The sequence below is a fragment of the Procambarus clarkii genome, chromosome 15 (assembly GCF_040958095.1).
Source record: "Procambarus clarkii isolate CNS0578487 chromosome 15, FALCON_Pclarkii_2.0, whole genome shotgun sequence".
In the NCBI taxonomy this organism is placed as follows: domain Eukaryota; kingdom Metazoa; phylum Arthropoda; class Malacostraca; order Decapoda; family Cambaridae; genus Procambarus; species Procambarus clarkii.
The window spans coordinates 7781897-7796644 of record NC_091164.1 but is presented as its reverse complement, the minus strand read 5'-3'; the positions used below and the strand labels follow the sequence as shown (position 1 = coordinate 7796644).

General features: G+C 44.8%; 1 protein-coding gene across 3 annotated transcripts; it reads left to right on the top strand.

Moving 5' to 3' along the window:
• The first annotated feature begins 3828 nt into the window (after positions 1-3828).
• Positions 3829-7190, top strand: LOC138365100 (prismalin-14-like). Of its 3 annotated transcripts, none has more exons than XM_069325216.1 (3): positions 3829-3976; positions 4312-4567; positions 6828-7190. In XM_069325216.1, exons 1-3 carry the CDS (start codon positions 3974-3976, stop codon positions 6851-6853), a joined length of 285 nt encoding a protein of 94 aa, XP_069181317.1. In that variant the 5' UTR covers positions 3829-3973; the 3' UTR covers positions 6854-7190. The 3 variants fall into 3 exon arrangements, with proteins under 3 accessions (XP_069181317.1, XP_069181316.1, XP_069181315.1); XM_069325215.1 differs by having other exon boundaries at positions 3836-3976; positions 4309-4567; XM_069325214.1 differs by having other exon boundaries at positions 3855-3976; positions 4297-4567.
• The last annotated feature ends 7558 nt before the right edge of the window (positions 7191-14748 follow it).

The following is a 14748-nucleotide window of genomic DNA, read 5'->3' as shown; positions in this document are numbered from 1 at the left end:
CTTGGCTACAAGTATCTCTGGCAGTTCGGCTTGTATAGGGATCTAGATGAAGTAAAGTGTAAAGTGTGTGGACAAAGACAGGGACACACACTCGAACACTATAACTTGAATTGAAGTAAAATTGAGCCATTTAGAGATAAATCTAGGCTCACGCTGTGTGATATGGCAACCTATCTTATTACTAAGGATAAAGTACCTGAAATCCTTGCACTGTATCCATATTTCGCTTCCAGTAGATAAACGACATATGAGATTAAGAAACAAGTAGTGTATTGTGAAGACTAATAATAAACAGCAGCTCCCCAATGACTCAGTAATATCTCCATTGCTCAAACAATTATGTATTAGCGATAAGACCTACCATTAATGTATAATGACTTACTGTAAAGATATAGCTCTTGAAATAGAACATTCTCTGTAACTAGCTGACATTGTAATTATAAAGTGTGAAGGATAGATGAAATTGTTTATGTAATAATCTTCTTTTTTTTTTTTTTTTTTTTTGAGATATATACAAGAGTTGTTACATTCTTGTACAGCCACTAGTACGCGTAGCGTTTCGGGCAAGTCCTTAATCCTATGGTCCCTGGAATACGATCCCCTGCCGCGAAGAATCGTTTTTTCATCCAAGTACACATTTTACTGTTGCGTTAAACAGAGGCTACAGTTAAGGAATTGCGCCCAGTAAATCCTCCCCGGCCAGGATACGAACCCATGACATAGCGCTCGCGGAACGCCAGGCGAGTGTCTTACCACTACACCACGGAGACTGTCTTTGTTGTCTGATGAAGATCTTTTGTGCCCTCTGTAATGCTTTTTGCGCTACCGCTCACAGGATGAGTATGGGGTGCACAATAAACTAGCCGCCTCCGGCGGCAACAATAAAAAAATGAGGTGCAGGGTGGGCGAGATAGTTATTGTCACACACTGATGCGAGAGTTGAGAACGCAGCGGTGTGTGGGTTGAGTAGTACAGATGAGCGGAGTGGTGAGCAAGACCTCGTGGTCGTCTGGCCGCGGGTTCCCGGCCATTCTCCTCCGACAAAACGACAATACTTCACATTATTGTAAGTTTCATTCTGCACGGGCTATCAGTACTTATAACTCTTGCGTCATCGTGTCGTTCTCTTAGTTTGAATATGATTAAAACAACAATAATGACGAGCCGGTTTACCCAGCTATATGAATCATATTCATGAAGCGCTGACGCATTTCCTCAACGAGACCAGTATTCGTTCCGCCTACAGTATAGACCTATTGTCTTGTGTATGACCCCTCTGTCCTGCGTGACACTGAATACCAGCATTATCCTCACTTTAATAAGACTTAATCGAAATCCTCAGATTAGGCAAAATTGTAATTTTGTCAATAAAGATGTTAATAATAATAAGTATTCGTCGCGTGCTCGGTGACGCCATGTGAAAAACAGACGCAAGATATACAATATCCAGAGGTTGATCACAAGACTAACCCGGGAACATAAGACTGAAATATGAGGGATCACTGGAGAGAAAGTAAGATACTAAGAGAGGCATGATCATGACATACAAGGTTCTTAGATTAACTGATAGTGAAATGAATAAGAGATGAAAATTAGTCAAGTAGTTGTAAGGAGACAATTTAAGCGAGTGACAATGTAATAGTAAAGGAATTCTCCCTTCCTCTTCCTTCTCTCTCTCTGCTTTCTCCTTTCTTCCTTCGTTCTTTCTCCCTAGTCCTCCCTGTACCCCAGAGTCTCTGGTGGCGCCCAGTCAAGATATTGGGGCCATTACTTGAGGCAGTGACAACTGATGTACAAGGAACCAGAGTATTCCTCAAGACCCATCTTGTCACCCTCGGGTCACCCTGGGGTCACCCTGGGGTCACCCTGGGGTCACCCTGGGGCCTCCCTGGGGTCACCCTGGGGCCACCCTGGAGGTCACACTGGTTACAGGATGAACAACCCAGCGGGTTTTCTTCCTATTGGGGGTTATCTTGCGATGATTTCGGGGTTTAGCCTCCCCGCGGCCGGTCCTCAACAAGGCTAACGACCAGGGGGGTTAATGTTTGTTGTTGTTTTTTAGTTTCAGGTACTCGGGGGCAAAAAGTTGCAAGCAGCATGGGCTATGGTGAGCCCTTCATACTCACCTGGCACAGGAGATGTGCATATGGGGGAAGGTTACAAACTGCTATGGCGGTAGGCTACTCACAAGATTAGTGGCGATGCGCAATAAACGCGCTCTTCGAGGCAAAACTGAATTAAAATTTCCCTGGGGTCGAGGCAGTTGCCAGCTAAGACACCAGGGTCTCCCGTGGAAATGCTCTACTTTCTGTCCCTGGCTATAGGCCTAGGGGTTCATAGTCTCTGATGATTGGCTCCGGGGTGTGGAGGCGTTCCTCGATGCCAGGGGTGGAGTTTTCTATCAAGTTTTACTGTAAAAACGTAGAAAACAAATCTGTGTTGGTCGAGGCTGTGGAAGCTCGTGGTGGTGACAAACGGGGAAGGAGTCCAGCTGTAGCCGGATGGTAGCAGTTTAAGGTACATACTTCCCGAGTTTTATTCATGGTACTTCAGCACCATCCTGCATGATAAGGAATTTTAGAATAGGCTATAATTGATATTATTAATAACTTCCATGTTAAATGTTTTTTTTTGGCATTTCAGTGCATTCCCTTTTATCAGTAAAATGAACATATTTCACCTAGAGGCTTGCTTGGTCCTTGGATTGGCATCAGTGATTTTCTAAGCCCTAAAGTAACGATCAACACAAGTTGCACTAATTAATACAAAATAACATCTGGTTCATAAGTAGTTATCAAGAGAACGATTTAGTCTGTTTCGTGTCCTTGACTTTTCCCTCACTGGTCTTGGACAATACTTACCAGTAATTAGCGATTATCAAAGACCTAGATGTGGGGGTGGTGGCAGCTGTAAAAACGTATATGTGGGGGGGGTAGGCAGCTGTAAAGACCTAGATTTTGGGGTGGTGGCAGCTGTTGAGAATAGAAAGACCTTGTATATAATTACCATTGACAAAATATTTTGCCAGTCTTCTAGTACGGTATCTCAATCTTCACTCCCGTAGTGTGGGCTGCGGCTTCCACTTACGGGTCTGTACATATATACGTCGGTGGCAAAGAGTTACAAATATTACAAATGTTAACAAAAATCATCTCGGAACTATGGCAAATCTTACAGCAGGAAAATTGAGGGCCTCGGTAACAATATTACAAACCTGACATGATAGAGTTGATCTTATCAAGACCTTCAACAACTGAACAAATTGAAAGATATTAATCCAAACACGTCTTTCAAGGTCCAGTATAAGGTATACAAGGGACAACAGCTTCAAGCTCAACAAGCCACAATGTACGACAGAAAACATAAGAGGCTTGTTCCCTCATAGTGTAAAAATACAAACACATACGTGTTGTAGCAGTAAATGCCAAGACTCCAGTTGAAAATTCAGGAGCTTTGACAAAGTAGGCTTCTGATCACTGTATACATCTTAGGATAGTGAATGATGAAGTGACTAGATTATGCAAAGATTGAGATGAACATACAACAAATAATAAGGAAATTTACGAAGACCTTAATGACATGAAAGCCATATCAGAAAAGAAAACAGTAAGAGATCATATGAACACCGACAGGAAAGTGCTGACAACATACATACATACACACACACACACACAATTCAGTCATGAGCGAGGACACACTCAAAACCTTCTGAAATAATTACCAGCATGTAGTACTAGCAGCTGCCGCAGTAAGTGTTCAAGCAGCCTCAACCACATGTATGCTTGGGAGCATTTTGCTTGGCGCTTGGTTGGCTTCTGGTTATATCCGCTAGGCTTCTGTCCTTCCAGAGGCTCAAGAGTAGGGAGTCGTGTCCACAGGTGATATATAGCGCAGGGCTCGAGGATATGTTCCAGTGTGTCCCAGGATCCCGTAGGACCGAGTTCCCTCCCAATCTCGCCTTCTGATCTTCATTATGGTGAGTCTTGAATGGAAAAAAAAATCCTATTATTACATTTAGTAGAAACTTACATAAGTGGATAAAGACTCGATGGAAGGTGAGAAATTTCTCATGGATATTACCAGGTCGAGTAAAAGACGAGTCAATTACTCTCCACACATCAAGCTGTTTGTCAACATATCTCCGAATGTGCAAGTGGGACTTATTTTTTTATTTCCCATATCCTTAACATTGGGATCAATTTGGATATTGCACATCTCACTCCACTACCCAGTACCTGACATTCTTACGGCGCTGAGCTAGAAAGGAATTCAGGGGAAACAATGTCGTCATTTCAGTGTGTCCTCCAGCAGGAGAGTCGTCGCGGAGTGCTGATGCTGCTGCTGATGCTGAGTCTGCTCTTCATCACGTCTGAGGCGAATAAACGAGGAAGTCTCTTCTGGTCTCAGTCAGGATATTATCCTTATTATGACGTCTACGGGAGCTTCGGCGGCTACGGGGGCTATGGCGGCTACGGCGGCTACGGCGGCTATGGAGGCGGCTACGGCAGTGGGGGCGGCTATGGAGGCGGCTTCGGCGGCCGCGGCGGCTACGGCGGCTACTACCCATGTAAGTGACAGTGCAAGGCAGCAAAAGGTTTACCATCAGTGGTTGGTGCTGTAACAGCGTCACATGACGCTGTTGCTCCTTGCCCATGTGCCAGATCTGTACACCTGACCCATACACTTAGTGCATACATTAGATCCATACACCTGGACCATTAACAGCACCAGTACAACAAGTTCATAAACTAGGTTCATACACTTGGCCAATACAGCTTGCTCATATACTTGACCAATACAGCTTGCCCATATACTTGACCAATACAGCTTGCCCATACACCTCTCTTCACACATTACATACTCAACTTTTCATAGTTTATTTTATAACAAAATGTGTGTGCTTGAATATGTATGTCTTTCTCAAATACAGTGCTTTATGTCTGTAGAATATTGGAGGGCAGATGCTTGAGGCCAGCCTCACCAAACTTTGCAGGGTGACTAGTGGGTGTTAGGGTGTGATCATAAGGTGGTCGGGGTCGGCCCCCATGCCCACTTGTTTTGCAGAAAATGGCAAATGATACCAATTTCCAAATCCCGCTAAATGACTCAGAGGACCCAGTCCTCACTAAGATTCATCCAGCTCACTGTTTCTCTACTTGAATATGTGTTAGGAGCCCTTAGAATCAAGAGGAACATTATTGCAACATATTAATAACCTAAATTATAACATAAATATGCGTGCTTCATCTATATAAATAAAAATGGACATGTTCGTTTGTGCATAACCGCTAATCTCCAATAGTTTGCTTTGAAATTTTGACACAACGTTCCATTTGCATCCGAGCAGGTTTTTATATACATACTATATAGATGTCACGTCTGTGACGTTAAAAAAAGCATGGTTTTTTTGTGAAAAAACTGTGTTTTCATGCGAGGGAAATCTTTGAAACCTCTTTACCGATTGATTTGAAATTTTGACACAACGTTGCATTCGAATATGCGCGTCTTTTTATATATCTACTATATACATGCCTCACCTGTGACAGGAAAAAAAACATGCGTTTTTTTAAAAACAGTGCCATCTGTTGCACATAATAGCAACATGCACGCTATACTAAATATGTCACGAATTCCATTTCAATGTTTCCGATTGCATTGATAAATGTTATTTTCATAGATTTCGATTTATTTGATTTTTTATTGAATTATTTTGTGTGACATTGTGGTGGAATTGAGCTGTGTTGTTTACCATACCGTTCGTTTCGTAAGTATAAGTATAGATGCCACACCTGTGACAGGTAAAACTATGCTTTTCTTGAAAAACAGCGCCATCTGTTGCATGCAAGAGCAATACACATGCTATACTAAATATGTTACAATTCCATTTCAATGTTTCTGATTGCATTGATAAATTGAATTTTCATAGATTTTGATTTATTTTCATTTTGATTTAATTATTTTGTGTGAATTGCGTTGGAATTGAGCTGTGTTGTTTACCATACCGTTCATTTCGTGAGTATAGTTTATTTTTTTATTTTTTCATATTTTCATTTAATTTTTTAACTGTTTCTCTTATATTTCAGTGATGGGAACATCAGATCACTTGATGTTCCCAATTTTCCGATGGGAACATCATACCATTTGGGAAGGCATCGGACGAGGGAGTGGGGAATGGTGGGGAGGACGAGGGGACGGAAGTGAGAGATGGTGAGGAGGACGAGGGGACAAGGGAGGGGGTAATGGTGGGGAAGGACGAGGGGACAGGGGGAGTTTGGGAGGGTGGGAGGACAGGGAAGGGGGAGTTGGGGGGGAAGGATGGAGAATGGTGGGGAGGACAGAGGGACAGGATAGTGGGGCATGGTGGGAAGGAAGAGGGGATGGTGGAGTGGGGAATGGTGGGGGAGGACGAGAGGACGGTGGAGTGGGGAATAGTTGGGAGGCCAAGGAGATGGATGAGGGGGGGATGGTGGGGAGGACTGGGGAACAGCGAAAGTTGCTGTGGCTCAGCAACACACACGCGTTGCTGAGCCACAGCAACGCGTGGCCAGGTACTGCTAGTAATATAATACAAAATAAATGCAAATCACTTGTCTAATGTAGTTTATTTATTGAAGCTAGTGTGCAGTGAAGATGCTTACAGTGATGATGGCTGCAGATGTCGTGGTCAGTACTTGCCGCTGTGACGCTGTACTTGACAGTGACGCTGTGGCTTCAGTCACCCCGAGCAACGCCGGAGGAACACCCTCTAGTACTTTAATATATTTATCTATACTTGTCGTATAATTTCTTATACCGTTGTCTAGCCAAAATATATTTTTGCTTTTCAGATTATCCAAACATCTTTTGGAAGTAGAAGAGTCTACCCATTGGTCTTCTTGGCCAGGACCAGGAAGTCACCTGTATCTCCCGTCAGGTTTGCCTTAGGTACTTGGCTCCGTCTACCTGTAGTCTACAACCCGTCTAAGGCTCCATCCCTCAACTTATTGCTGTCACGTGTAATGTTGATCAAGAAGTAACTTTAAATGGTATAAAGAAGCCCAAGTGAAAACCATACAAGATAATACCGTAATAATGTTCATATATGCATGAACAAGGAGAACTAAACATGGACAAGTATTGAAGGCAAAGTAGGCTGCTCTGATTTGTAATTTTAACTTGATATAAATATCAATAAAATTTGGACAGTAAAATTGACTTGTAAAATAATTGTACTCAAATTACTGTGAGATCACAGGAATTACTATCGACGCAGTGGCCTGAGTATCACTATCGTCGACAGTGACCACTGCGTCGACAGTGACCACTGCGTCGACAGTGACCACTGCGTCGACAGTGACTACTGCACCAACTCAGAATGCAAAAAAAAAAGTTTCCATAAGGCATCATTTCTACCTGACGCTTAAATGTAGTGTGAGAAATTTTACTCTGATTCTCGCTATAAACAACAATTATTTCACCTAATTTTCCATAAAAAAAAATTATAATTGGTACTGTATTGAAATTTCTTGGTCGGTAATTATCAGGAGAAAGCTCTAAGACATTTGGAAAGGGGAAGGGGATCAGGATAGAAGGGTTTAGGATGGGACGGGGGGAAGGAATGGTGCCCAACCACTTGGACGGTCGTGGATTTTACGGGCTATTCATGCCCGTGCTACCTCTTGGGTGGCTTAATGTTCATCAATCAATCGGTGAGGGATTGAACGCCGACCTGCACGAAGCGAGACCGTCGCAATACCGTCTAGCCCAAGAACTGGTTGTATATGCTATACAAAAGTAACAGGTTGTGAAACTTTTGTCACAACGGTCATATCATTGATCAAGAAGACAAACCATAAGCTTGATTATATAATCAAGGTATAATCAAGACATCTCGCTGAGTGAGACGTGTTATTGAACCTCAAAACAAGTATCACATACGAACATGGAAGACATGCGAGGACAGGAGAGGATCCGGGATGGGACAGGACAGAGTTGGGATAGGAAAACCGGAGTGATGGAACGATGCCCAACCACTTAAAGACTATTGGGGCTCGACCACCGATCATCTAAGAAGCGAGGCCATCTCTGCCGACCAGTCCAAATGGCTGAAGTCTTTGTACACAAAATCCTTCATTAAGATTCAGTAGGCGCTCTATTCAGTCCCATCCTATAAGAGAGTTAGTGAAGTCCTCCACCCAGATTGTGTGGAGACTATTGAGAAAGATTGATTGATAAAGATTAAGCCACCCAAGAGGTGGCACGGGCATGAATAGCCCGTAAGTGGTACAATTTTTTTTTTCTCTCAGTATTCTGAGGTTGCATTTAACCATCAAGCTGTTATCGCGGGGGAGGATACTGCTTCACAGTCTTTATGAGGGTGTCCAGCTGCTGGACACCTTTGTTGACCAGGAGAGTGGCTGTGTTGATGGCTTCAGGGTGGCCACTGCATGATTCAGGAACTCTTAAAGCTCTTCTAAGGTCGTTGGTTGCTTCACATTCCAGAAGATAGTGAAGTAATGGCTTTTCTGTGACAGTTTGGCAGAAGATGCACTCTCTCTGTCGGGGTTCACCAATCTCCCAGTTGCATCTGTAACCTAGACGTAGTCTATATAACCTAACTGCTATTTCCCTGTGGATTCCTTTTGGGATATTTAACCTTTCTAATTTGGTTGCTTGAAGATACCATGTTGCAGATGGCGAACCTTCAGCTATTCTCTGGTGCAGGTCGGCTTTGTTGAGATGTGAGAGTTTTTTGGTGATGATGTTTTTTATGTTCTCTAGGCTGGGTTGAATTGTTTTATGTATCACTGGATGACGAGTTGCCAATTTAGCAATTTCATCAGCTTTTTCATTTAATGGGATTCCAATATGGGATGGGATCCAGTTTAAAGTTATGTTGAGTCCTTTGCCTTTAGCGACTGCTCCAAGATACAAAATGGTGGTAATTATTTCCACATTATCTTTCCATTGTTTTTGTCCTAGTATTTGAAGTGCAGCTTTTGAGTCTGTGTGTATGATTGCATTTTGAGTGTTTTGTGCAATCACATATGCGAATGCCTGTTGTATGGCAAACAGCTCAGTTTGGGTTGATGATACTAGTCCTCCCAGTCTCCAATATGCCTGTACGCTGGCCGTGCAAAGAGCAGCGCCAGCACTCTCATATTCTGTGTCCACCGATCCGTCTGTGAAGATGTGGGTGGCTCCTGCTACTGCTATGCTATACATTTGCTCTTCTATTATGCGCCTTAGGATTGTCGGATCATAGGCAGCCTTTTTCATTGGGAGACTTTCTCTATTGAGAAACACGTCAGAGGCGACATATAGTCCCAAGTGTGTCCTGGAGGGACAGGTGCTCGCTCTCTTCACCTGACAAAGGCAAGGGGGGCCTCATAGCCTGGTGGATAGCGCGCAGCACTCGTAATTCTGTGGCGCGGGTTCGATTCCCGCACCAGGCAGAAACAAATGGGTAAAGTTTGTTGCACCCTGAATGCCCCTGTTACCTAGCAGTAAATAGGTACCTGGGAGTTAGTCAGCTGTCACGGGCTGCTTCCTAGGGTGTGTGTGTGTGTGTGGGGAAAAAAAGAAGTTAGTAAACAGTTGATTGACAGTTGAGAGGCGGGCCGAAAGAGCGAAGCTCAACCCCCGCAAACACAACTAGGTGAATATACAAAGGCATATTTTTTCCCGCAGGCCCTATAACTAGATTTTAAACCAAACCAGATTTTATTTTGTACGAATAACCCGCCTACACTCTGGCCTGCTGGGTGATAGTGTTTATCATCAGTTGGAGCCCTCCAGGAATTATCATCAGTTTGGAGGAATTAATTTCATTAATGATTATGTCCTTATACTGTCTTAGCGCTTTCTCCTGGCGTTTACCGCACCGCATGAGTTTCTCGTGGTCTATTTAAGCTTTCTGTGCGCTACAAGCCCAGGCGCAGGACCACAGGCAATTGCCGTGCAGAATGCGAGGGAAGGTAAGATTATAATACAGGAATTTGAGAGTTGAATATTCCACTACGGGCTCACCATAGCCCGTGCTACTTGCCCCGCTCCTGTGCCAGGTAAGTTACGGGCTCACCATAGCCCGTGCTACTTGCCACGCTCCTGTGCCAGGTAAGTTACGGGCTCACCATAGCCCGTGCTACTTGCCCCGCTCCTGTGCCAGGTAAGTTACGGGCTCACCATAGCCCGTGCTACTTGCCCCGCTCCTGTGCCAGGTAAGTTACGGGCTCACCATAGCCCGTGCTACTTGCCACGCTCCTGTGCCAGGTAAGTTACGGGCTCACCATAGCCCGTGCTACTTGCCCCGCTCCTGTGCCAGGTAAGTTACGGGCTCACCATAGCCCGTGCTACTTGGAACTTGTTCCGAGTAGCTAAATCTATAACAACAACAACAACAGTTGAATATTCACTTGTGTGTTAAGCACTGAAACGTTACCAGAAGCTCTCATGGCTACATAATCTTCCCGGCTTGGCGCCTTCTGGTAATGACCTCCTCAACATGGTCAGATGAGACTTCAAGTTCAGTTGGTGACAAAGCACCACAGAGGAGGAGGAGGAGCGGGTGTGAGGACACTGGCCACGGGTCGTCTCCTTAACTGTTAATTTCCTCCCCCAGGATGTTGTTCCAGCGTCTGCGCAGTGGCTCCCTAGTCATACTGACTCGGCGCTTGTGCCCCATAATTAAATCTTATCCTAAATCGCGCCTCTTTCCTAGCGTCTTACACTAAGTCTTCCTAATGTTAGTCCTTCCCAATAAGTCCTTCCTAATGGGGCCTGATGGCTGAGTGGACAGCACTCGGGGTTCGTAGTCCTACAGTTTCGGGTTCGATCTCCGGTGGAGGCCGAAACAAATGGGCAGTTTCTTTCACCCTGATGGCCCTGTTCACCTAGCAGTAAATAGGTACCTGAGAGTTAGACAGCTACTACGGGTTGTTTCCTGGGGACGTGTAACAAAAAGGAGGCCTGGTCGAGGACCGGGCCGCGGGGACGTTAAGCCCCGAAATCATCTCAAGATAACCTCAAGAAGATGTTAAAGTGTTCTTAATATTGTGAAGTCTGGCCGTGAATCATTATAGTTGAGTCATGTGCGTTTCTTATTCTTACTTAGGAGGAACGGAGTCTTGGAGAAACGGGCTTCAACTCCTGGACCCTGACTTTCCAACTGTCAGATCTCTGATGCAATAATTTCCGATCGATTAATTTCATAACGTATTTGACGCTTCTGTTCTTCCTGGCACTTGGCACCACCTGACACTTGGCACCACCTGACACTTGGCACCACCTGACACTTGGCACCCCCTGGCACTTGGCACCACCTGACACTTGGCACCACCTGACACTTGGCACCACCTGACACCACCTGACACTTGGCACCACCTGGCACTTGGCACCACCTGGCACTTGGCACCACCTGACACTTGGCACCACCTGACACTTGACACCACCTGACACTTGGCACCACCTGGCACTTGGCACCACCTGGCACTTGGCACCACCTGACACTTGGCACCACCTGACACTTGGCACCACTTGGCACCACCTGACACTTGGCACCACCTGGCACTTGGCACCACCTGGCACTTGGCACCACCTGGCACTTGACACCACCTGCTGGCTCACCTGGCACTGAAGAAGGGTTTCAACCTCATCACAGTATCTAGCTTCCATACATGTCCTCTCGTTACGTCCCGCTCTTTCAATATAACCCTGTCCTAATATGTGTTTTATAGCTATTCCCCAGTATCTTGTATGTCTGGGTCACGTCCCCCTCAGTTTCTCCTTAACTCGAGTATCATTATAACTACTATTATTGCAATTATTATGTTATTTTTAATTACCGTTTAAATTTTATCCAGAAGGGAGCCGGTCGGCCGAGCAGACAGCACACTGGACTTGTGATCCTGTGGTCCCGGGTTCGATCCCGGGCGCCGGCGAGAAACAATGGACAGAGTTTCTTTCACCCTATGCCCCTGTTACCTAGCAGTAAAATAGTTACCTGGGTGTTAGTCAGCTGTCACGGGCTGCTTCCTGGGGGTGGAGGCCTGGACGAGGACCGGGCCGCGGGGACACTAAAGCCCCGAAATCATCTCAAGATAACCTCAAGAAAGGGGGCAAGTATTAATATTTACACAAAATATTTTCTTTGATTTCTTTGTTTACACAAAGAAATCACACTAACGTGACTATATATCAATGAGAAAATCATTTGGAACAATGATGTGACTCGAACCTGAAATGCGGGTACTCTCAGGCCGCGCACCTTGCCCCCCTGCACCATGATATGGTACACATGTTATACAACCTGGGATACAACCACTGAATCCACATCAAGTCTAAGGCTTGTAATGAGAACAGTTCAAGTTGTACATATAACCCTTCCCTACCACCCCATGTTCTCCGGCTTCGGCATTGCATTGATCTGACTTCAGTAAAAAAAAAAACTTCAGACCTCTGGTGGATTTAGTGGAATCCCAGGTTGTATAACATTTATGTCGCGGTGCAGGGGGTAAGGTGCACGGCCCGGAGTACCCTCATCGCAGGTTCGAGTCACCTCATTGTTCCAATTGGCTCTCATTATTATTATTATTATTATTATTATTATTATTATTATTATTATTATTATTATTATTATTATTATTATTATTATTATTACTGTTTGCAAATATGTTCTGATGTTCAAATCCACCCAAGTTCTTTCTTTAAGACAACCTGTAATTTAGTTATTTTATACCACATAACAGATTAGCTACCTTATGTTCAGGAACGTTTTGGCCTTGATTGTTGTGTTCAGCTTGGTTGACAAGCTGCGAGAATGACCGTCTAAGCTTTTACCATGACTGTCACGTCTTGTGTCATGTCAAACATCGGGAACACGTCCAACATGTTTAGGGACTTGTGGGGCTATGGCCGGTGGAGTCACCCTTCAACACTGTTGCTTCAGAGACTTGTCAGCCTCCCGCAGGGAAAGAAAATGAAAAAAAAAAAATGAAAATAAATTTGGGAATTGTTTTTCAACAACAGTAACTTAAGAGTCCTCTGGTAGATTAGGCGGACAGGAAATTCTCATAAAGTTTCCAAACGTTATGAAAAAACGTTAATTGAAAGTTTCCTCTCCTAACCTTTCCGAGTAGACGGGGCGACTCAAACAGAAAACGGGACAGTACGTCACTTTTGTGAGTCGATTTCATTTCAAATTACGACTACTTTTGGCCATAGCGCGCATACGAGCGAAATGCGACGTTATTTTTAAGAAGACGGGTTGCCCTGAGAGCGCTTCCCGGACTCTGGGGGATTCATCCATTCCCTGAGAGCGCTTCCCGGACTCTTGAGTGCTCCCAGCTCTGCGTGTTGAGCTGGCAGACATGAAGTGGCGTCGCCTGTGTTTATATAACGTTTAAGACCACTGTGGGAGAGTCGGGGCTTGAATGAGTGGTGTTGCAGCATTTGTTTACCTCGGGCCGTTGTTCCCGTCTAGTCCCACGGTGAAGCGTGTGCTGAGTGAGTCCGCACGCGGGGGTCATTGGGCTTTCAAGGGCTTTACCTGCCCGAGGCCCTTCCTCGAGTCTGGGCACACGCGCACACACACGCACGCACACACTGAATTCATGAAAGACAAAGGCAGAGGAATCATATCGTTTAAATTTTGGCCCAGAGGGTGAGTTTGTCGATGAGCGCCACTTGTAGTGTGAGAGAACATAGTGACCTGACAGCGTGCTCGACACCTCCAGTGCTCGACACACCCTTCCAGTGCATGAGGGGGGGGGAGGGCCTCATGCACTGGAAGAAACCCTGCTGGTTGTTCTGGAGACAGCAGGGAGAACGAGGACTCCCAGGCACCGCCGGGAACCCCTCCTAGTACACAATAAGACTCTCTGCCTGCTTGTCCGCAGCTTGGGGCTAGATGCTGGGGCTAGCCTCACCCAAATTGGCAGAGAGAATGGTCTGCGGTCCGGGATGAACATAGGCTGCTTCGGGTCGCCAGAATTCAAAACGGCACAGTGTGTTAGGCTCACATTCAGACCCCCACGACGATTTTTGGCAATGTCCGTCAGTATACCTATGAAATTATTTTGAAAACAAGGTAACTTTTTGTTTATAGAAATACACACCATTATTCACTGATTTCTGCAAAAATAACAAAATTCCTATTAATCCAAGGCAAATTATCCCATAAAACACGTAAATAAAAGGTTGAAATTTCCTTACCATAGAAAGCTGAAGACTAACCTACAAATTAGAAAGGGGAACTATTATGGAGAGGTAGAAAGGAGCCAGCAGGAGAAGTCAGCAGGAGGAGCCATCAGGAGGAACCAGCAGGGAGAGTCAGCAGGAGCACTTCCGGAACAAGTGCTTCACTGACGAATTTTGTTCGAACCACAACGCTATAAATGCTTCCCCCACGTACTACTAATAGAAATAATCGCCAACAGAACCTAAACACCTAACCTAACTTATGCTTATATATGCACAATATGCTAATATATTATAATATTCATTTGTATATGAGAAAATTCCCGTTTTGAATGAACAGCATGTAAAAATTTTGGAATGCGTCTGAGGGGTCGACCGTTAGATGTAATGGACTTGGGTTGAAGACGAGTTGTGTGTAAACCATTTTTCATTCATAAACAGGGGGTTTGGCGGGTGCATGGAATCACTTTTTGGTATTTGTTTGGAGGACGAAGTGGAATGAAAAAACGGTTTACACGCGACTGTTGAGAGTCGTGTGTAAACCGGTTTTCATTCAAAAAAAGGGGGTATGGC

Bases quoted from the DNA above. Each gene is read 5' to 3' on its own strand.
- LOC138365100 (XM_069325214.1), top strand. The intron at 4,568-6,827 runs GTAAGTGACAGT...TTTGCTTTTCAG, and splicing joins CTACGGCGGCTACTACCCAT to ATTATCCAAACATCTTTTGG.